The sequence below is a fragment of the Monodelphis domestica genome, chromosome 7 (genome assembly GCF_027887165.1).
Source record: "Monodelphis domestica isolate mMonDom1 chromosome 7, mMonDom1.pri, whole genome shotgun sequence".
In the NCBI taxonomy this organism is placed as follows: Eukaryota; Metazoa; Chordata; class Mammalia; order Didelphimorphia; family Didelphidae; genus Monodelphis; species Monodelphis domestica.
Genome location: NC_077233.1, coordinates 9,617,444 through 9,641,215, shown reverse-complemented (window position 1 = coordinate 9,641,215; position 23,772 = coordinate 9,617,444). Strand labels below are relative to the sequence as shown.

The 23,772-nt window shown below is 42.1% G+C and overlaps 1 protein-coding gene across 1 annotated transcript in view; it reads right to left on the bottom strand.

Annotated features, from left to right (window-relative positions):
- Nucleotides 1–23,772, bottom strand: part of CACNA2D3 (calcium voltage-gated channel auxiliary subunit alpha2delta 3) — a 1,058,263-nt gene that overhangs the window by 748,408 nt on the left and 286,083 nt on the right. The window contains 1 exon segment of the mRNA XM_016424623.2: nt 7,941–8,000. Within this exon segment, the coding sequence (XP_016280109.2) occupies nt 7,941–8,000 (60 nt within the window).

Genomic DNA, 23,772 nt, shown 5'->3' with positions numbered 1-23,772 from the left:
TATTTTCAGTGTAAGCATTTAAGCCTAAGAAACCAGCAAATGCTATACAACAAATTTATTCATTGCTTTGTTGATTACCAGACAAATAAAAGTGATGGACAAAATGGAATAATGCAGTTTAAACTAAAACTGTCTTGTACAAATTTTTTGAAAGAGAACCAGTTGTTATTTATTTACCAGGACATCCCTACACATAATGAATTTTAGAAGTTCTATGGATGTAGAAAAATAGCTGTAAGGTCTGTTATATGTCAATAAATTTTATTATTTTGTTTTGTTTTGTCCTGAGTTGTTTTCACAGCACAGCATTTGTGTGTGTGTGTCCATGAAAAGCAGCACATATTTGTATTTAAGGATAAAGAAGAAAAATAGAATTTCAAGTGTATTGTCCTTTGAAAATAAAAGTGAAGTGAATGACCTGCTTAAGGTAATTTTTTTTCTTCTAGTAGTGGAGATCTCTACACCTTCCTTTTTCTTTGTTCCTTATAGCCATTCCTGGGCAGGAGTAATGCCAGATCATTTTCATAGGCAGAACAATTCACAATAAGCACAACATGAAGAGCAACACAAGGGTAAGTGACCTCCAAAGGATTCAACCTACAATATGAGCTTTTGGAGTGGTAGCATTATGAGTCTGCAGAAGAAACCACTGAATGTATGGAGACATGACTTGGAAAAGTGGCAGTTCTGAAAAAGCTCTGAGGAGTTTAATGAACTACAAGCAAATGAAAAACAAAAAACAGAGAGATTTTGAATCTTATGAAGAGAACAAATGTACCCAGGAATTGGGGATGACTGTCCCATTCTTCTCTACTATGGCTCAATCACATCTGGAGGGTTTTATTTAGTTTGAAGGATCACACAGACATTAAAAGACATTCTCAAGAGAAATCAGTGAAGTGAGGAACTTCAGGATCAAATTCTTTGAAGACTGTTTGGAAAAACTTGAGATGTTTAGGCTAAAGAGAATTTAAGGGAAGAGGTGAGAGCTAGCTTTGAGTATTTCTTGGTTGTCCCAGGGATGGAGAATTAGATGTGTTCTGTTCAACCCTGGGGGGCTAAAATAATCTAAGAGCAATGTAGGAACATTTTTGAATGAGAGTGCTCTAAAAGAACAATGGGCTCCCTTAGAGGTAGTAGTATTCTCCAGTGAAAGGGTGGGGAGGACTTCTTATTGCTAGAACTGTGCTAAATATTTCCAAATATTATTTCATTTGATCCTCACAACAACCCTGTGAGGTGAGTGCATTTTAAACTTGAGGAAACTGGGGTAAACAGAAGTTAAGTGACTTGTCTAGGGTCACACAGCTAGGCTAGATTTGAACTCATCTTTCTGACTCTAAGCCCAACACTTGTGCACTCTGGTTTCACTAGTGGCCTCTGAATATTGTATGATATACTGTTAGGTATATGGGAGAAGAGATTCTTGTTTTAGAATGGGTATGAGTCAGACTATATAGGCTGTGAGGAGATAGACAGAGACAGAGACATAGAGAGTTGAATCTATGATCACAACAATGCAGGAGTCACTTCATTTAGCACAGATCATAAATTCTGACCCTGCTACCATAACACAGATAAACTTTCCCATCTTGTTGGACTCATGCCCACATTTTCCCATAAAATTTCCATAGAGAGTCCACCCAACATCCTGAAGGTTATTGTTGATATGTCCTTTGGTGTGCACCAGTGGATATAAACTATCCATCACTTCTTTCTCTTTGGAAGCATGGCCTCCATTTCTACATGATCTGGAAGGACCTCCATGAACTGATGCAGAATGAAATGAGCAGAACCAAGAGAATATTGTACACAGTGAAACACTGTGGGACAATCCAATGTAATAGACTTTACTATTAGTAGCAATGCAATGACCCAAGACAATTCTGAGGGACTTAGGAGAAAGAAAGCTGTCCACATCCAGAGAAAGAACTGTGGGAGCGGAAATGCAGAAAAAAAATGGCTCATCACTTGTTTATGTAGGTATGGATTTGGGGAAAATATATTCTTTTAAAGAATATAATATACTTAATAATATATTTTAAAGTATGGCCTCTGTTCTAAGGCAGAGGCTTTGGGGAAGTTGGAAGGAAGGTTCTGAGCTAAGCTGTTGGTCCATAATTCCTTGTTTCTCTTGTGGATTCCCTCGGCCTCAGCCCACTACCACCATTCATTTTCCACACCTTATCTCATTTGAACCTCACATTGACCCTGTGGGGAAGGTGGCTGAGGTGGAGAGAAGTTGAGGAACTTTCTACATTCACAACCACCAAGTGGCAGATGGATATTTGAAACCAAGTCTTAGTGTTTCCAAATCCAACACTCGACCTACTAGACAACATTGCTTTCCCAGGGGGCTCAGGGTCACAGAGCTAGTAGGTGGGAGAGGCAGGATTACTAACTACATCTGGAGCTCTAGAAAATATATCCTTTGGATTGGTAAAACCTGCCTGAGGGGGAGGGGGACAAGGAGGGAGAGAATCTCAATTGTAAAGTGTCAAACAAAATTCACAAAAAAGTTTTCTACACATAACTGAAAAAATATGTGAGAAAAATTTAAAAAAAGAAAGTCCATTTACCTCTCTATACATGTGGTAAGTGTTAGAGGCAAAATTTGAACCCAGGTCTTCCCCACTCTTAAGGCAAGTGCCCTACACACCCTAGTCTCTCAGTTAAGTCAGGAAACAATGAAATGTCAGGCAGGTGTTGGAGATGTGAAAAGCCGATGCCTTCAAAAATCCTGACTGCTTCTCTGTCCCCCAATTTCCCAGGGATCCATTTAGGGAGAAACCTGTTTTGGCAACACTTCTCAGTATGGAACAGTCCAAGCCAGCTTCTCCAGATCCACCTTCCTGTTCCCAGCACCAACCTGACTATTTCGCTTTGATTTCTTCTCTTCGACAGACATGGTCTCCTCTCCTACCAGATGGCCTTTGAATCAGGAAGCAAGAACATCCCCTGCCTGGTTTGGCCAAGCTTCCCAGGGACTCATTCCCAGCCCCGATGCCCCCCCCCCCCCCCCCCCGTGTCACAGAGCTTGTAGCAAGTGCAGTACGAAGGGGGGCTCAGTGGGAGTCAGGAGGACCCAGAACTAAGCAGAAGCAGCCCCTCCCAGCATGCTGGACTCCCCTCAGCTTCTCTCTAGGTCTTCCACCCCCAAAGCTCCCTGGGAAGGGGTGGAATTTCTCAGTCCTGAAGGCTGGTTTTCTAAGATAGGTGTTTGCAGTTTGGTGATAACAAGGGCAGCATCTCTGGATAGAAACATCCCCCTCCCTGCCCTCTACTGTGTGCCATATCTGTCAGTTTACAGGGCAGGAACTGAAATGCTTCAGCACAGCAAATCCTCCTCCAGCATTGGGTTGCTGTTTTCCCTGTCTACACCTGTAAATGCTGGCATTGGGTACTTTGAGGTAGATTTTTTTTAATGTCTATGTGTATGTGTGTGTTTATGTTTAGAGATAGAAGTATTGGACTTGGAGCTAAGAAATACCGAGTTCCAGTCCCTCCTTCGCCACATAATGGTTGTGTGACCTTGGGCAAGTCACTGAAAACCCCAATTCCTTGATTTCTGAATCTGTAAAAATAAGGAGGGCAGACTAGATAGCCTCTCAGCTATAAAGGATGCTGCGAATTCGACAGCATCTCTGCTATAAACTAGAACAAAAAAAAAAAAAACAATGAGAATTTTAAATAAAACAAAGGGGGCACAAAAACAGAGAATCAATATACAAAATCTGCAGTTTCCAGGGTTCCCTTCAAAGGCGGAGAATATTCTAATTCTGTTCATCTCTGCTTGCATGAGGTTTCCATGTCAGCATAAGGAGGAAGAGGGGGCATATGGGAGGCAGCCTAAGGTGGCTTGTCCAGGATCCCTGAGCCGGAATGTTCCTGAATTGGGACTTGCACCTAGGCTGCCCTGGTCCTGAGGCTAGCTGTCTATGCTTTAGGCCACAACGACCTTCTAATATAAAGCATTTGTTGTTGTCGTTGTGGTTGGTGTCCAGCCATTTCCAGTCTTTTCCAATTCCTCATGACCCTGTTTGGGGTTTTTCTTGGCAAAGATCCTGGAGTGAGCTGCCATTTTCTTCTCCAGCTCATTTTATAGACGAGAAAACGGAGACCGACATGGCTAAGACACTTGCCCAGTCACACAGCTAGTAAATATCGGAGGCCAGATTTGAACTCGGGAAGATGGTCATTTCTGACTTCTGTCCCAGAGCTCCCTCCATTGTGCCATCTAGCCCACCGCGCCACGCTGCATCAGTAAATGGAGTTCCTTCATCTGAGAAGTCCTTCCTATAGCAATGAAATTACGGACCCAATCCCCACGTTCTATAAAGCACTCCATAACCAGGGCAGGGCAATCGGGACTTTGTACAAAGAGATCCATTTTAGAAGGTGGGCAAAGCCCCAGTCCTGCAATGGCTGCCAAAAACAGAGAGTCTATCACTTCCTTAGAGAGACTGCTTAAGAGAGGAGCCCCCTGCCCTCTCCCCCCCCAATCCCATGGTAGGATTCCCAGGAAACACTTCTCCAGCCCAAAAATGTCCCAATAATGCAGCCTCCCCCAGCAGTCTTTAAGAGCAGCTTCAGGGACCTCTCTAAGGCTTCGAGAGCCCACCATGTCCCCGTATCTCTAGCTTAAAAAGCCAATTTAAAGATGCTTCATGCAAAGCACCCCAACATTAGGAACAAAAGTCACACATGTTAGCCACAACTCTGGCGTTTCTAACTTTACTTTTCCTTAGCAGACGTCGCTGTCCAGTCCTCGAGAGCCACTGACGCCTTCAGGAAAGCCAAGGTGATCTCACCAATGTGGGCGTGTTTGTGTGCTTGTTTTCCTTTTAGCAAATGGGCTCTCAGCACCAATCCTTCTTCGCTCTGCCTCTCACTTAAGCATCAGCCCCGAATCCTCCTGGCCATTACTTCATGTTGAACAGACGAGATGATGAGATTTTTTGATAAAGAACAATGATCGGTCGCCCAGGGTTACCAAGGGGTCACTGGAACCGAGATGAACAATTGATTGGCTCTAATGGACCATGTTGGTAATAAACAACCAGGCCTGGCTGGGCCCAAGATTTCACTCTCCTAACACCCAGGCTTTGTCCTGACTACTCAAGGCATCCCTCCCTTGCCTCAGACTCCAGTGCCTCTGAGTTTACCTCCCAAACAGGGGAGCTGCCGCTCACAGTGACGCCATCATTTCATTGAATCTGGTTAAAATCCACTCCCTGCCAAAGGAATCTGCTCTTCTTTAAGGTCTAGAACATGAACTGCACCGCGATGCTCTTGGAAACAGATTCGGGTTCTCTCCTTTTTTAATGCCACATCTCTGCTCAGTGCTCTCATCCCCTCTTCTTTCTCTCAAAATAAGTTCTGAGTGAACATAGTTCTGGAGAGCAAGTGAGAGGTTGAAAAACTTTATTCTCCAGAAGCAAGAAGTGTCCCTAAACACAATGATCCACCCTTTCTAGAATATTTTAAGGAGAAAGATTCACTGGGGAGGATGGCGCTGATACTTTCTATGGCAAATCCAGTTGCTGACATCTTTCCCCAAAATGGCACCTTTAATTATTCTATACACACCTACATATGGCATCCATATCGTCTCCCCAATTGAATGTCAACATCTTGAAGGCAGGGAATGTTTCATCTTTTAATGCCTGATGCTTGATCCACTAGAGTCCCTTAGTGAATGTCTGTTGATCCATTGAATGGAAACTTCTTGGGCTATGATGAAGAGGTTATAAAAACGGCATGGAAGTATGAGTAGTATTGTGGATAGTGTTAGGGCAGGAGATGAGGAAAATCTGGGTTTGAATTCTGCTTCTGATGGTTATTGGCTGTGTTACTTTGGACAAGTCATTCATCCATGTTCAGTTCCAACCTTGCCAGGGTGACTACAATGGAGCCATTGTCGGGATTCTGGTTGGTGTGTGAGGCCAAGGACTCCTTCCTGGGGCAGTTCTACTGCATCCTACCTGTCATAGGACCCTTCCCAGAGCCAGGCAGCCCTGTCTAGATGCTGACCATAGAGGACCAGTGGCTCAGATCCAGAAACCAATGGTGGCATGGAGCTGTGTGCTGGATGAGAAGTGAAGATGGTTTGGAGATAGCAGTAGATACATCGAGTTCCTATGGCTTCTGGCTTAGTTTTCAAAATCTCCTTAAAATCCCACATGCCAACAGCAACACTATTTTCAGTGTTTCTAGGGACTGAGCTAATATCCAGCATGTAAAGGCAGTTGGGTACCAAGTGGCGCCTGATGAAGAGCTGCTGGGACTTGAGACCAACTAGAGGGCCCAACCTATCCCCTTCATCCTTGGTTGACCCAAGCCATGGAAATCCAACCCTACACAATCAACTCCTTCCAGAACTCACTCTTTATTGAGGCTGTGTTCAAGGGGGAGGGTCCCTCACTTACATGGGCAGCTTGAGTGTCACCAAGAAGCTTTATGCTGGCAACCAGTTAGGGGGTCTTAGCCTATCCCTTGACATGAAAAACGCCAGAAAAGAGGCCAATTGTATAGGCCCTTCACTTATTGTAATTCAAGTAGAGGCAGAATGCCTACATATTACCTCAGGCCTATAATCCTATTGGGTGGGCATAGCAGAATGCTTCAGGAGACCAAAGACTCAAGGAAGTCAGTGTCACATACTGGAAAGAGTACTTGCTCTGGATTCAGTCATTGGGTTCAAATCCCAGCTCTGTCACTCAGTACTTGGTGACCTTAGAAAAGTCACTTCAACTCCTTAGGCTTTAGTTTCCTCAACTTACAAATGAATGTATTTGGCTCAGTGGCCTCTAGGGCCCATTATAGCACTAGACCTACAACCCAAAGGTTATGACCATGTAAATGTGGTAATGTCAGGGCTTGCTTTAAAGGAAAAAAATGAGTGAGTCTTCACCTAAATCAGGAAACTAGACAGGTGGGGATGGAGTGAGGGGACAGAAGAGTGAGTAGAGGGGGACCTTCAGGCCAGGAAGGGCACAGGGAACAAATGAAGTTCAGCCATGGAATTAAGGTCAAATCTGCAGGGACCACTAGATGGAGTGCCAGCCCTCGAGTCAGGAAGATTTTTCTTCCTGAGTTCAAATCTGGCTTCAGACACTTACTAGTTGGGTGACCTTGGAGAAGAAACTTAATCCTGTTTGCCTCAATTTCCTCCTATGTAAAACGAGCCGGAGAAGGACATGGCGAACCACTCCAGTGGTTTTTACAAAAAAAAAAAAAACCCAAATGGCATCACAATGAGTCAAAGGAGACTGAAAATGACTGAACAGCAACAACAGCTCCTGGGACCAGCTTCTAATGGGCAGATGGCTCAGACTTGTTGGTGAGCAGGGGAGTGGACAAGGGTTCAATTGGGTATGTGCTGCCCCCCATCCCCCAGCAATGTTTCTTTATAGTTGCATCTAAGTTTTATTTTAATGCTTCAATAATGAGAGGCAGAAGGAAGATAGATTCTCAAGAAAACAAAAATAGCTTGCCAAGAAACAATGGGTGCATCATCTCTCACTCCGTGCACTTTCCAGAACATTTTTTCTCTTAAAGAAAAGGATGAAGCAAGGAACAGAATCCTTTTATCTTCTTAGCTCTGTCTAGGACTGGAGCTGGCCTGTTCCAGAGGAAGCATCCTCTTCCCATCTTTCAATCCTTCCTGGGACATGGGACCATGGCCTCCAATATCAGCCCTTTCAAGAATCTCACAAAGTGGAGAGAAAGGAAGTCAGGCAACGCTTCCTAAAGTCAAACTCAGGCGAACGCAAACACTTCTATCTGCGTCCACAGCATTGATCAACTTTTCTAGCACACAGTAGGAGTCTAATCAATATCTGTTGGTGGCTCCCTTGAAAGTGAAGACCTTCTTACAATCATCTCTGGAGAACAAAGACCAGAGAACAACAACAACTCAAATACAGACAATTAATTACCTGTAAGTCAGCATCAAATTCGTGTTTCAGGTGAGCCTCCTCTGCAGCTTCCACGAGACGCTGGAATAATAAAAATAATATTGGGGTCAGAGAGATGGCAAGAACATTAGCAGTCTACAAATGTGGGCATCACTGGCAATGCCTGCAAAGTAGCGTGCTGGAGAGCTCATTCCAGGTGATCTAGAAGCATCTAGATGTATGTGTGTGTCTTTCATTTGCCCATGGTAAAAGCAACCTTGTCTTTGGTTTGTTTTAATAACTACCAGAGCATGGCCTGCAAATGTAGAGCCCCGAGACCTGGGTTTGAATTCTATGACTACCATATTGTACTTGGTTGCTTTAGACAATCAAATAACCCTTCAGCCTATGTTGTTGGCTTAGCAAGATTATTTCTAAGGGTTCCCCTAGCTCTAAAACTAAGAACTCTGAAAGGGATGACTGCTTTTTAAAATACTCTGACCCTTGGTTTAAAAAAATAGGATCAGAAAACAATCATCAAGATTTTTTTAATGGAATTTGATGAAACCTTTAATAATTTGTATTGCTCAAAGGCTGTATATTGCTGGCCTTTAGGGCCCACTAGAGAATTTATTCAGTTTTAGCTTGAAACAGGTTATAAAATAAGTCTGAGTAACTTCCTGCTGAGCTAGAAGTAGATAATGTTTGTTTTTGTTTAAATTTCATTCTTTGGGATGTAGGAGCGGAAGTCATTTTATCCAATTCCCTTAACTTACTAGGGAAGAAATAATGCCCCAAGAGGGAAAGTAATTTAAGACTGGATATGTAGGAGGCAGTTAGGTGACTCAGTGGATAGAGAGCCAGGCCTGGAGATGGGAAGTCCTGGGTTCACATTTGACCTCAGACACTTCCCAGCTGTGTGACTCTGAATAGGTCACTTAACCTCCATTTCTCAGCCCTTGCTGCTCTTCTGCCTTAGAACCAAAGTACTGTATTGACTCTAAGATGGAAAGTAAGGGTTTAAAAAATCAGTTATCTTCAGCAAGAAGGGACTTTAGAGGTTATTGGGTTCAATCTATCATTTTATAGATGTGTAAATGAGGCCCAGGGTAACAAAGCTAGGAATTATTCAAGGTAGAGTTTGAACCCAGAGCTTCTTTCTTCCATTTACTATATCACACTGCCTCTCAAGAGCTACAGTGATCCTTCGTGATCACTCTCTTTCTGTCTCTATCTCTGCCTCTGTCTGTCTTTGTTTTTTTGTTTGTTTTTTGTTTTGAAATTTTTATTTAATTAATTTAGAATATTTTTCCCAGGGTTATAATTCATGTTCTTTCCCTGCCCTCCTCCCTCCACTTGTCGGCAATGAGCAATTCCACTGGGTTTTATATGTGACATTGATCAAGACCTATTTCCATATTATTAGTATCTGCACTAGGGTGATTGTTTAGAGTCTAAGTCCCCAATCATATTCCCATCCATGTGATCAGTCAGTTGTTTTTCTTCTGTGTTTCTATTCCCACAGCTCTTCCTCTGGATGTGGATAGCTTCTTTCTCATAAATCCCCAAAACTGTCCTGAATCATTTTCCATTACATTCGATTGTACCACAGTGTATTAGTCTCTGTGTACAATGTTCTCTTGGTTCTGCTCCTTTTATTCTGCATCACTTCCTGGAGGTTGTTCCAGTTCACATGGAATCCCTCCAGTTCATCATTCCTTTGAGCACAAAGTGTTCCATGACCATCAGATACCACAATTTGTTCAGCCATTCTCCAATTGAAGGGCATCCCCTCATTTTCCAATTTTTTGCCACCACAAAGACCACAGCTATGAATATTCTTGTACAAGTCTTTTTCCTTATGATCTCTTTGGGGTACAAACCCAGAAGTGTTATGGCTGGATCAAAATGTATCTGTCTCTGTCTCTGTCTGTCTCTCTGTATCTGTGCTTATCTCTGTGTCTTTTTCTGTCTGTCTCTCTCAGAGTGCCATGCATTGATAAAGTCTAATTTGTTTTCAAGAGCCAAAAAAATCTTTATATAGAAATCAAATGATGTCCACTCCCACCTCTATCTCCAAGCATATACGAGTCACTGGGAAGCCTCAGAGTTTGGCAGAGGGGAGAGAGCCCTAGACTTCAATCAAAAAGCCCTGGGTTTGCCTTCTGCCTCAGAAACTTCTATCCCACCCATCAGTGCTTCTTCTCCAAGGATATACTTCACTGGGCCCTATGCTGGAGATACAAATTCAAAAAGGAACCAATCCCTGCCTTCCAGGGGCTTGCGTTCTACTAGAAGAGAATCCTCCAGTGTTGCTCACTTTCTTGTTATTCTTCACAGAATATCCACTCTGCAGACTCCCAGAATTTTCACTGGCTGCCTCTGTTGCCTTCAATGCCCTCCCTTCTTATCTCAGTCTCCTGGCTTCCCTGGCTTTCCTCAAGACTCAGCTAAAATCCAAGCCCCTGCAAGAAGCCTTCCCAATTCCCCTTTATGCTGCTGCCTTCCCTCTGCATGTTCTCTCCAATCTGTCTGGTCCATATCTTGTCTGTAAATAGCTGTTTGAATGTTCTCTCCTATTAGACCATGAGCTCTGGGAGCTCAGGAACTGGCTTTGGTCTTTCTTTGTATCCCCCACATTGAATGCAGTTACCCAGCAGGTGTTTAATAAATGCTGGCTGGAAGAAACAACTATAGTACTGACTTTCACAGCTCCTAAATGTAAAGTTCTTGACAATCCCATAGTCCTCGATGGATCTGAGTTATTAGTATTATTTTACTTGTTAAAATAACTATTGTAATTTTAAGTCAAAGGACTTGGGTCAGGAACTTAAGGTGTCCTACTACATATCTTGGATGGGCCCTTTTACCTCCACAGGACTCAGTTTTCCTATCTGAAGAATTAAACAATTCCAATTGTACCAGATTGTCTCCAAAGACTGTTCCAGCTTTACATCCCATGATCCTTTGCATCCTTTACTCCTCTGGAGTAAACCAACCCCCAAGAACATGGCAGGAAGCAAAGGGCAGCCACTAGAGTCATGTCCCCTCAAAATTCACCTGATTTAAACTAGCTCTGACCACAAAGAGATACATGATCGAATTACTCAGGAAGGATCCTTTCTGGATCAAAGAATGTTTCAATGAAATTCTAAGGATTGGAATCTGTTTCAGTAACTATCCTTGGTCCTCAGGTTGCTCTCAGCCAAAGAGAAGTCATTCTATTTTGCACATATTTACTTTGGAGTCTTGGCAATCTTTAACTTTGTTTCCTTAACATTAAACAAAGCTCAATCTGACAGGCCAGAATTAAGAAAATTGCCACATGGGGGTTAAGAAACATGAGTCAGTCAAGTTACTGCAATGCCCATAGTAGACAACAATCTATCATTCAGGATCATGAAAGAATGAATTCTGATGGGGTAGAAGCAGCTTCCAAGGGTTCCCATTCATTCATTCATTCATTCACTCACTCACTCATTCATTCATTCACTTCTTTCATTCATTCCCTCATTTGCTAGCCTATTCATTCCATATTCGTTCATTCACTACATTCATTTATTCTATCACTAGCTTATTCATTCACTACATTCATTCAGTGTCATTTACTAGCTTATTCATTCATTCACTCATTTATTCATTGGTTACATTCATTTATTCTATAACTTACTGGTTTACTCATTCATTCATTCCCTCATTCATTTTTCTACTATATTCATTTATTCTCTCTTTACTATCTTATTCATTCATTTATTCATTCATTCACTTTTTCACTCATAATATGAAAAAAAGCAATGATGTGACGCTTGCTACCTTCCTCCTACCAGAGAGGTGATGAACTCAAGAAACAGAATCGACTACATTTTTGGACATGGCCAATGTGGGAACATGCTTTCCTTGACAACGCATATTTGTTATGAGGATTTCTTTTTTTCAATTGCAAAGAGGAGGCTGGAGAGAGAGAAAATAAATGCTTGTTCCCTGAAAAATAAATTTAATTTTCAAAATAATTTATTCACTCATTCATTTGCTCCAATCATTCTTTCTTTCAACTAGTAATTATTCAGCATCAAATATGTGTTAGGAACAGTTGGAGATACAAATGTTATGATTAAAATTATCTCAAGAGACTTATTTGGGAGTAAGAATATTAATTTATAGATTATGTTCATTTATTGGATAGGCCAGCATCAAAATCGATGAAGTAACAGACAGGCCAGTGGTCCTCTAGACTTTCAACCTAGGTCAGGCAGCTCGATAAATAGACTTTTAGGAGCTCATTCTTCAATCCCTTTCTTGAACATCCCAAGCATCTCTAATTGGTGAATATCTAATTAAGAAACAACCAATCAGACTATGCACCCCTTCACAGCCTGATAATATGGAGGACAGGTCCACAGAAAAGGAACCTTTGTCCCCTTCATTTATTAACCAAATTCAGTGAAAAGGGAAAGCATTCTTTGGCATTTCTAAGGATAAAGAAAAGGCAAAATGCAGTAGAGTGGATGGAATCTCTGAGCCTGATCCCAGGCACTGCAAAACACAGTAATTGCCCCTCATATACAGGAATTGGGACCTTTTTACTCCAGGGCCCTGCTACAAGGTTCAATACAGTATGTAAAAAATAAATTTTCAAGAAAAGGTAAATGAGATATTGCCATTACCTCTTAGAGATTGTACTGGTGTTCACTCAAATGCAGTCAAAAACCTCAGCTCATGTCCTAGTTCTGCCATTTATTACCTAGAGATTCTTCAGCAAGTCATCTATCCCCTCCAGACCTCAGTTTCCTTATCTGTACAGTAAAAGAGTCAGAGGAGATGATAAAGTCATAGGTTATGAGCCGAATGGGTCATGAGAGGCCATCTTGTTTATATCTACCCACTTTTATAGATGAGCTAACTGAGGTTCAGAAAGGTTAAGTGATTTTCTTAGGTCATACACATGACCTCTAAAATGCCTTCTAGCTCTGAGTCAGTCATTCCCAGGTACTTTGGGAGCACCAAGAAATAGGCAGAGATGGAAAAGATCAAACACCCCCAAGGTCACAGCTACCTTCATGGGACCTTGGACCAGAAAGGTGCCTCTAAGTGCAGGCAATGATGGAGATGGTCCGAATAACTTATTTTTCCTTTGTTCCTTTCATGAAAAAGGAAGAAAGGTTTTTACACACACACACACACACACACACACACACACACACACACACACACACACACTTTTAGCCAGACAGAGACTATGCTTGGAATGCTTTGATGAGAGGCACAATCCTGCTGAAAGTCCCCCATGTAACCTGAGGCCCCAGATGTGTGGTTTCCTTTCAAGGAGAAGAAGGGCTCTAACTCTTCAGATTGTTCATTATAGAGAGGTAAAATTCATCTTCTTTCAAGCCAACAAATTTATTTCAGAACATTAAAGGGAGCAAAATAAACAACCTCCAGTCTCTTTCCATGACCATACAATGAAAGGAGCTGTCAGAGAATTCTTTGCACTGGAGGAAGCAGAGATTTTCTTCTAGCATCAGGTAGCAATTACCCTTTGCCCTGCCATTATCACCATCAACAGATATTTCTCATGACTCTGCTGGACTGCAAAATAGAAGATCGACGTTTCAATTGTGTCTCTGCTATGTAGCTCTGGATCTTTGAGGAAATCACCGAAGCTTCCTGTGCTGAATGCTGGGACACCCCAGATCAGGCACTGGGGAGCCACTTCATTGGACCTCTCCACTCCTAACTCTGAGCTATTTACGAAGACCAGTCAATGGACTGGTTCAAGAACCATCTAGCTCTAACCTATTAGTACTCTATGATTGAAGTAACTTATCTCTCCTCCTCCTCATTTCTCATGACCTGACTGGAGCCTGCCTCTCTGGGCTAAGCAACATCCACTCAGTTGAAGGAGGTAAGGGGATACCTTAGGACATTCACCTGGTATGTTATTTTCTTGCTAACAGGAGGTCTGTCCATGCTCTGTTTTTTCTATACTCCAGTAGGGCTGTAAGTGTTCAATTGGGCACCCTGAGGCAAAGATCCAGTTGATCTGCCCTAGTTATGGTACCAATTATTCCACTTTAGTGCCCTTCCACAACCTCTATTCCAGCCAATGTAACCAACTTGAAAGGCCAGCAGTTACAGTGGAAAGAGAACTCACTTTGGAGTCTGAAGGCCAGAGCTGAAATCCTGCATTTGCCACCTCCTTTCTGTATCATCTTGGGCAAGTCACAATTTCCCTGGGCCTCAGAGTTCTCATCTATCCAATGACTACAAAGACTCTTTGAGACTCTTCCTGCTCTGGATCTTTGTTCTGGCTTGCTGTCCATTGAACATGGCGTTCTCTCTTGATTTTTGCCCTGACTGTCCCCCGTGCCCACAATGCATTCTCTCTTCACCTGTACAGCTTTTTTTCTGGCTTTTTTCTAGACTCTGCTTTTGTATCAGGTATTCTGGAGAGCCTTTCCTGACCCCTTGATCATGGGTAACAGCCAGGCATGGAAGATCAGTCTTGGAGTCAGGAAGACCTAAGATTGAAATATGTCGTATGACCATGGATAGGTCACTTAATTTCTCTTAACTTCACCCCAGTTTCCCTCTTTATAAAATGAGGGTAACAGGCACCTACCCTAAAAGGTTGTTGTAAGGATCAAGGGAGGTCAAAGTAGAGTGCTTTACAAATTTGAAAGTGCTGTCCACTGCTGTTATTAGTGCTTTCACTCTCCCTCTGAAATTATCTTGTTTATTCTTATCTGGCCTAGTATTTCCCCTCAGGATAATGGAAGTTCCTTGGAGGCAGGGACTCCTAGACATTTGCCTTTACATCCCCAGTGCCCAGCATAGTGCCTCCCACAGGACTGGCACTAAATCAAGCAGGACAGATGGGAATCAATGGGGATATAGGACACACAAATTTAAAAGTACATTTTTAATGCTATATGGCAAGGGACAAAAGAATAGTAGGTAAGACAGGTGGGGAAGTCACAGAATGGCCGAGGTGGAAGGGATCCATGTCAGTCAACCCACTCCCAAAAGGAATCCCCACCGAGGCACACGGTCAGTGGTCATGCATCCTTTTCTTAATGTCCCCCAATGAGGAGGCACCTCCCACCCCATGGCATGTTAGAGGAGGGCTAATTGCTAACAAAGAGTCCCCCTCCATTTTTTCTTGAGCTCAAAGCTAAATCTGCTGCTTCTGAAGCTTCCCTTCATTGCTCCTGGCTTCGTAGTCTTGGTCCAAAGAAGACAATTGTGTTCTCTCTTTCATATGAGAATTTTCTAAATTCCCTAAGAAAGTCAGCATGACCTTCTCCTCAATGCCAAGTCTAGAGGAAGATCAGATCACCACAACCTAAAAATGTCAAGAAAGGAGAGGTAGGCAGGCTTCTGAGAAATTCATGGGAATGAAAAGGCATCTAAGGGGAGAGTGTTCATGGCTTAGTCCTTCCTCTCAAACTATCTCCAGACACCACCAATCTGCCCAATTGATTCCATAAGACAGACAACACACACAAATATGTGCCAGGAACAAAACCAGTGAGTTGAAAGAATAGCAAAGAATGGCCAGCATGCCTCTGCCCTTTTCCTCCTCAATTTGTAGTCCTTTCTTTCATGGGTAAATTCAATGCCAAGAGCCAGGACATAAATCACTTCGTTTTCAGGTCCTGAAGACTGGGGAATGGATTTCTAACAAGGTCCCCATTAGAATCTTATTCATTTTTTTAATGTGAAAATTCTTGAGGCAGGGTTCAAACCCAAGTTCTCTGGACTTTTTGCAATATGCCATCTTACCTCTCAGCCTTTTTTTAAAGCAGATAACGTGAGATTTCCCAGCAGGTTTGCCAGCTGTGATTTCCGGGAAGAAGACTTATCTTTTCCTTCCTGATACTGCATTGATTATTCCAGAGATAATAATGAGTTGAAGAATAAAGTCATATGATCATACACAGCCAATAGGGAAACAAAGGAGAGCCATCTAGATAGGTCAATCAAAGAGGCAGCTTTCAGCTCTCCAAAAATGATGGGAATCAAGTGCTCAAGGGAGCAAAGAGGTTATTGTTACATTCTCATTCCCAGCATAATATTTACTCTTTCCACTCTTAAGGCACAATAATCCAGGGCTAACTTGTAGCTCCTACAATTTCCAGAGTGGTAAAGGAAACAAGAGGATGGAGTAGAAAAGAAAAATGGTGACCATAGAGTCAGAGGGGAGGAGCCCAAATGCTGCTTCTGATGACTCTGATCTGACTGATGTTGGGTAAATTACTTCGTCTCTCCTCAGCTATAAAACAAAAGCATTGAACTGGATGCCTCTGAGATCACATCCAACCCAAGACCTTTAATTCTATAAGTGGGCCCAGGGAGAAGTTAGTTGCTAGTGCCCAATAAGTGCTTTTAGATCCAGTAATGACTTTATACATCAACTAGTCGGACACAACCTTTTTACAGATGAGGAAAGTGAGGCTCATAAATGTAACATGACCTGCTTAGTCAACCAATGAATAAACAGTAGAGCTAGGATTAAACTGAATGCATTTAGGGCATGGAAAAAGCATGGAGGGTGGAGTCAGCAGACAGCATTTCAAATCCTGACTCTGTAACCTACTACTGGTATGACCTTGGGCCATTTCCTTCAACCCTGTGTGTCCCAGCAAACACAGTCTATATAATGATAATAACCTCAATGAGGTGACCTCCAAGATCCTTTCTAGTTGTAAATCTAAGAGTTTGTGGCTGGGAAGCCATATGGAAAGGATGCTCAATTTGGAGTCAGAGGACCTATATTCAAATCTTGACTTCTACATGCATTACTCCTTGGTCTTGGGCCAGTTCTTTGAACTTTCTAGACCTCATCTGTTCCCTCAGCTCTAAAATGAAGTGATCAGGCTAGATGATCTCTAAGGTGCTCTCCAGTTCCAAGCCTAGGAGCTGAGGAGTCTCATATCAATGTTCTCTACTATTTCTCACTACCAGTGGCCAACTTTTATATCCATGTTTCCCTTCTGAAATTTGAATGCATGACTTGATGTTTTTGTTTTTTTAAACTGTATCACCTCTGCGATGCTTCCCATTTCCACAAAGGTCTCTTTTCGCCAAGCATACTAAAAATGTATAGGAAATAAATCGCATAATAGATACCGATCCTGACACTCCAGATGAGAGTTTTCTTGCCTGTAGGCAGCAAATTCTTAGGCAAGTGGCTATTTCAAAGAAGACACTCATCAGAGAAGCAGGCCTGCTTTCAATCAGATTGTACTCACTGATGCTGACAGGAGTCACATTGTGTCTCACTAGAATAAAATCTAGGGAAAACCTACCCCCCAACCCTGGCCCTAGCCCAGAGCAGAAGAGAAATGACAGTCCATAGATCTGCGCATCCCACTGAAAGGTTAAGTGAGAAATGATCGTCCTTTCTTGGTACTACCAATGTTAAAGGTTTCTAAATCCAGCGTTAGGCTGGGGATTCTTAGATGTTGTTTCAGAGCACGAATGCTTAGGATTTGTTCTTGTATCTTTCTTTCCCTAACAAATGTAAAATGCAAAAAAAAAAAAATAGTGTGACATAGTAGATAGAATACTGACTGGGTTTAAAGACATCAACATGTGGGTTCAAATCCTGCCTCCAAAGCTTTCTAGCCTGAACTGGAGCAAATCTTACTTTAAAATATAGCTCCCTGCACCTCCTACCTTACATATGGGCCCCCAGAAAAAAGCAACCTCTTTAAGGTATTTTTTGGGTTAAAATCCACTAAAAACCACAGTCTATGAGCCCCCATCAATGTGTTTACTTTTGCCAGTCATTCATCAGAAAAGATATTTATTGTTCATCAAGCATTTCCTTGACTCTTCTAAGCAATAATCAGGACACAATCTGCCTCCAGGAAGGGGCTTCTCATACTGGAAGCTTTCTACTCAGAAGCCATCAAAGAGACTCAACATGGTACAGAGTCATGGACTTGGTGTCCTGGGTTCAAATTCTGTCACAAGTACTTACTAGCTATGTGACTCTGGTTAAGTCATTTCTCCCCCATAAATCTCAGTTTCCTCATTTTAAATAATAGATCACCTCTAAAGTGCCTTCTAGCTCTACATAAGTGTTCCTATAATTATTTCCAATATAATATGTTCCCATATTCCCAACATTTTGAAATATTTAATAAAAGGTTGATTTGAAGAATGAAACAAGATTCTTTTATTGAGCTAAAATTAGACATAAAAGACTAGCTCCTACCATTGAATAATTCCAAGAATTGAAGTTTTCACTCTAGGGGGTCATTATTTGGGAGAGCAAATAATATTCAACTTTGAAACTCTGAGATTTATGGCCAGAAAAAAATGGCAAAGCCTAAAAATGCTTATTTCATGGACAAACAGCCTGATCAGAGTCCAAATGGAGAATGTTTTTAAAGAAAACTTGGTTATTGCTCCCTGAGGATCAGCTATGCCATCTATCAGACAAGGCACTAAAAATCAATTTAAATTCCTTAACTGTGTAATTATAATGTGAGGCCGCATTGTAAAAAGCAAGTGCAGGCAAACGACGCTTCTCTGTTGTTCCTATTAGTCATGTCCTGCTCTTTTAATGAGGGAGCAAAGAAGTTGATGGAGACCTCTCCTGGAACCTGGAGTTGGGATTCCAGGGACTGTGAAAAGAGCTTTTAATTAAAAACCAAGCACTGGAACAGAAAAGTCAATGGAAGTGGACCTCATCGACAAACGAGCCGTGAGGTGGGAGAAAAGGATGCTTGATGCCCATAGATTGTTTTCTTCTCATTAATGTCAGAGCATTTCCTTAATCAGTAGAAATGGTTCCAATAGATAGAGATATTCATGCCTGCTTTGAGTGGTACATAAGCGAGCAAAAGAGCTGTCATTTCTGGATTTAAATGCACAGTGATGGCTCTTATGTTTTCAAACATCAACAGCAATAATAATAAAAATCACCACAATGGGTGGTAATTAGGGAATGCTTTAAAATTTGCAAAGCAGGTTTTATAAAGCTCATAATAGTCTGGCTGGCTGGATGACTGCTTCTCAGGTGTGTTTTAGTGGGGGAATTCCTCCCCCCCCATGGGCTAGGCTTGATGACCAATCCCTTCCCCACATGCCTTCTAACTCTCAAATTCGGCCATTCAGACCGGTGGCAGGAGGCATTTTTGCTCTGATTTTATAAATAAGGCCACAGAGGCTCACAGAGGCAAGCCAAGGGCATACAGTAAGTGACAGAACTGGTCCAAACCCACGTCATTGTGATTCCACGTCTTCCATGCCATGCGCCATGCTATCCTGCCTCTCCAGATGAATCTCTGAATGACGACTCTCTGCCCCAGACATAAACACACTAAAAAGGTCCTCTACCTAAAGATTCACTTAGCTTCCATAGAATACACTGCTTATGAGCAAGGAAGGGACACCACAGATTGCTTCCCAAGAGGAGGATAAGGATAGTAAAATCTTGAACCCAAATGGACAGCGTCACGTGCCATTCTTGGTATCATTTTCCATCAGATAGGAAAGGACAAAAGATATCAGGCCAAAGGATCGCAGCTTAGAACTGTAGGTCTTCGAAGCCATCAAGTCCAAACATCTCATCCATTTCTAGAACCGAAAACTAAGACTTGGGCAAAGTAATTCCCAAACGTGTTAACAATAGCTCCTCCACGGCTTCAGACAATGTTACGAAAGAGGACAAAGATCCCCAGAACCCTGCCAAGAGACTGGCAGAAGCAGAGGAGGTCCTTCACTCAACAACGAGTTGAAGCCCGAAGACTTCTCTTCCATATGACCTCTCCACTCTTTATTGTTTTAGACCCTTCGCTTCCATCTTAGAATCAACACTCAGGATGAGTTCCAAGGCAGAAGAGTGGTAAGGGTGGCCGCCATCTTTGGATTCATTTTGTAGGTATTTGCTGTGTACTCAGGGGTACTTATTGCCTCCCCAGATGGAATCTCCATTTTCATCTGTTTCCCCAGTGCCTGTAGAGGGCCTGGCACAAAGGAGAAGGTTAATAAGTGTGGGATTCACTTGTTCTTGTGTGCACATTTCTTTTCCAGTGGAATTAGACAGGAAGCAAAATTGTGGAAGGGTGGCAGTTCCTGTCTCAACGTAGAAAACCTTGTCTAATTACATGGCCTCCATGTCAGTATGGAAGAAATGGAACATGTTGTTTACGACAAACCTCTACCTCAAAAGCCTGAGGATGGCTCGGCTTCTGTTTGAATGTGGATCTCTCTCCTCTCAGCTGAGAGCTTTTGGCCAAGAGAGATGGGAGAGCTCGCTCTTGTGGCAGCCAGTGATGCCAAGAGAAAGCCGAGAGATCTGGAGAGCTTTAATAGACACCGGTCATGGCCCCCATCCTTTCCCCCAAGACCATCACAAAGGCCAAAGCACAGTTAGGAAATGTAATGTTGGGAGAGAAAATAGAGACCAGTGAAATTCATTCTGAAGAAGGATGTCAGTGTCGGTGGGGCAATTTCTCCCATTTCAATCAGATGCCCTTGTTTATTACTACAAGGGAGACACAGTGGGTTATGCACCGGCCCCTGTTCTATGAGGAATCTATGGTGTAGCGGGTAGAGTACCAGATGTGGAGTCAGAAAGGCCCAAGTTTGAGTTCTACCTACACTTGCTAGTTGTAGGATCCTGAGTGACTCACTTAACCAATCTCAGCCTCAGTTTCCTCATCTGAAAAATGTGGATAATGTTATGTAGATAGATAAACCAATGGGAAAAGTAAGGGCCTTAAGATTCAAAAAGGCCAGAGTTTTATAATAACATGCTGAGTAACCATGAGTAAGTCAGTTAACATCTCTGTGACTCAGTTTACTCATTTACAAAGTAGTGATAATTTTTATAACTCCTTCTCTTTTAGAATGAATATTTATGAATATATATTTAGAATGAATAGAATGAATGGCTCCAAAGCAGAACAGAAGTAAGGGCTAGGTAACTGCAGTTTAGTGACTTGTCCAGGGTCACACAGCTAGGAAGGCTAGACTTAAACCTGAACCTCTTTTCTCTAGGCCTGATTCTCTATCCACTGAACCATCTAGCTATCCCCAAAAAGGGAGATAATAAAAGCACCTATTTCCCAGGAAGATCAAATGAGTTTGCATATGCAAATGTATAAATATGGGAAAGTGCTAGATAAATGTTCTCTATCGTTATTATAGCTATTATTAGCATCTACCTCACAGTGTTGTCATGAGAATTAAGTGTGGCAATAAGTATAAAGCACTTTGCATACTTTAAAGCACCATATAAATGCTAATCACTTTCTAAAATATAAATTTTAGCCAGGTCCTTCTTGCTGCCAGCACCCTAGACATAAATTGGCTGCCCCTAGGATTCGAAGGGAATTGCAAACCCATCTCATCTGATTCCTGTGTTTTACAACAGAGAAGCCCAGAGATAGGAAATGATTAGCCCAAGAAACCACTGGATTAAGTTGTGGACTTTGGAGTTGGAAGCCAAAACTCTTTCCCCTTCAGGGGATATATTTAACAGAAATAACTCTGTGCTTGGGTCCCTGAACCCCTGCTGTCCATCAGTCAGAATTCTTGCTTTGTTTGGAGGAAAGAGATGGAATATTGAGTTTAGAGATGTAGAAGGAAACCATACAAAAGAGAAGCCAAAGGTAGGTGGGAGCTGGACTACAGGGGTCTCCAAATGTCTGAGTGGGTTTGTATTTTATCCCAGAGGCAGTAGCAGGAATGGAAGAAATGAAGCTTCATGTTGAGTGATGATAGCAAAGGATGGGTATAGAAGTGGTCATGGGGAGCAAGGAAAATCCATCCTCTTCCTCATGGCTCAGTGGGTCTGAAAAATACACAAGGAGCACCCAATCCCAGAAATAGTAACCAGGGTAACTGTTTGCTGCTGAGAGCTAGACTTCAAGGCAGAGACAAAGATAAAAGGTATAAAATAGATTTTTCTGAATTAATCAAAATTGGTGAGAGGTTCTATAAATCTGTAATGGTGATCCTTCCTTTTTTAAAAAAAATCTCTTTTCATAATAAAAAAATACTATATCTCTACCTCTTTTATTACTCACCCTTGGGCTTTTGCAGAAAGAGAAATTGAAGGCAACTCACCAACTTCTCCAAAGCCAGCCTTTTGCCTCCATCGTCAGAAAGCAATCCATTTTCAAAATAGCTAACAGAGTTCTATTGCTGCTAAATCAGGTATATAATTGATTTTTCGGTGGAACTGATGACTTGCAGAGAGATGCTAGCCAGCTTGCCCAAGGTCTATAGCAATTGGAGAAGACTAGATGCCAGACTAGAAAGGTCTATGTTTGTTTCCCGTTGACTCACATCTCACCAAATATTGCTATAATGTAAGCCTGCAGAGGGCAAGAGCTTTCATTTTTATCTCATCATCTCCAGCATCTGGCACCATGTATGGCTACAGTAGGTGTTTAATAAATGGCCATTCATTGATTGGAACTTGGAGTTTAAGGAAATCTGAAGGGCCATCGAGTCCAACCTAGATAAGACTCCTTTTAATATCATATTTTACAAGGGGTCAACCTTAGTTTGAAGATCTCCAGGAAGAAGGGACCTGATAACTCCAAAGGAGGCCATTCCACTATTTCACGGAAAGATTTAACTGTCAGGAGATTTTTGCCCCCTTGGAGTAAAGCTCTGCCACACACTGCTCCTAATTTTGCCCTCTAAGGCCAGGCAGAACAAATTTTATCCTTTGATCCATAGGAAAGACCTTCAGATATTTGGAAACACTAGCCAGAAACCATACACACTCCCGCCATCTTCTCTACATCTAGTTCAAACACTGCCAGTACCATCAACCAGCCCTCACAAAGTATGCTATTAATGTCCTTCATCTGGATGCCATTCTCTGAAACCTCCTTAGTTTATCCAATGCCCTCCTCCAAAGTAGTACTGGTAATACTGACCCCATCATCCCAACGGTGAGCAGACCAGGGCAGAGAGCAGCAGTGTATCACTCCCGTTGTCTCCAACCCTGGGCGCCATGTTTCTCTTAATTCAGCCTAGAAGTGTCTTTTCCCCCAAATCACACTACTGACTCCCATAAATCTTTGCAGTTCTGTAAAATTCACAGATTTTTTTTTTCCCACGTCACCATTAGTAAAATTTTATCCTGCGTAGAATGCAATACTAAGCTTTAAGGGAGATAAAGTTTTAGATGCAACATAGTCCCTCCCCTCATGGCGCTAACCATAGAGTAGGGAGTTAAAACCCTAACACAGATAACTCTTAGAGAATGACAATAAATACAGAATTTAATAATATCATATTGATTTAATCATATTTTATATTCTTGTATTATAAGTAATAAACTAGCAGAGAATGGCAAGGCACACATTATTTAGAGGAGAATCTGGGTAAGTCAGCATGACCTTAGTGAGTTCGAATCTAGCCTAAGACACTTTCTGTCTATGTAACATATAATCTCTCTCAGCCTCAATTTTCTCATCTGAAAAATAATAACAACAGGGTCTACCGCACAAGATTGTTGGGAGGATAGATAGATAAAATGCTTCATGAACCTGAAAGTGTGGTCTCAATGCTAGTCAGTAGTAGAGAATCAGCCTCACTGGAGAAATGGCTATCAAGGGATGTTGACAACAAGCTCTTAGAAACAAAGTAGATCTCTACCAAAAGTTAATGGGATCTCGAGAGAGTGGAGCCCAGTGGTTTCACCCATTTTGGGTCTTCTCATTGTGGAATCTCTTAGCAGGGCTGTAAAGTTCTAGTAAGTTCTAGCCTTTGAGACTCTCCCAGGGCACTGCTTCTTGGTATAAAACTAGTGTGTGGCAAAGGCTGGACTCCCTGGCTTCAGACTCGGTTTTCCACCACGCTGCATCTGGGCTGAATGAGGAAAAGCTTTGAGGGGAAT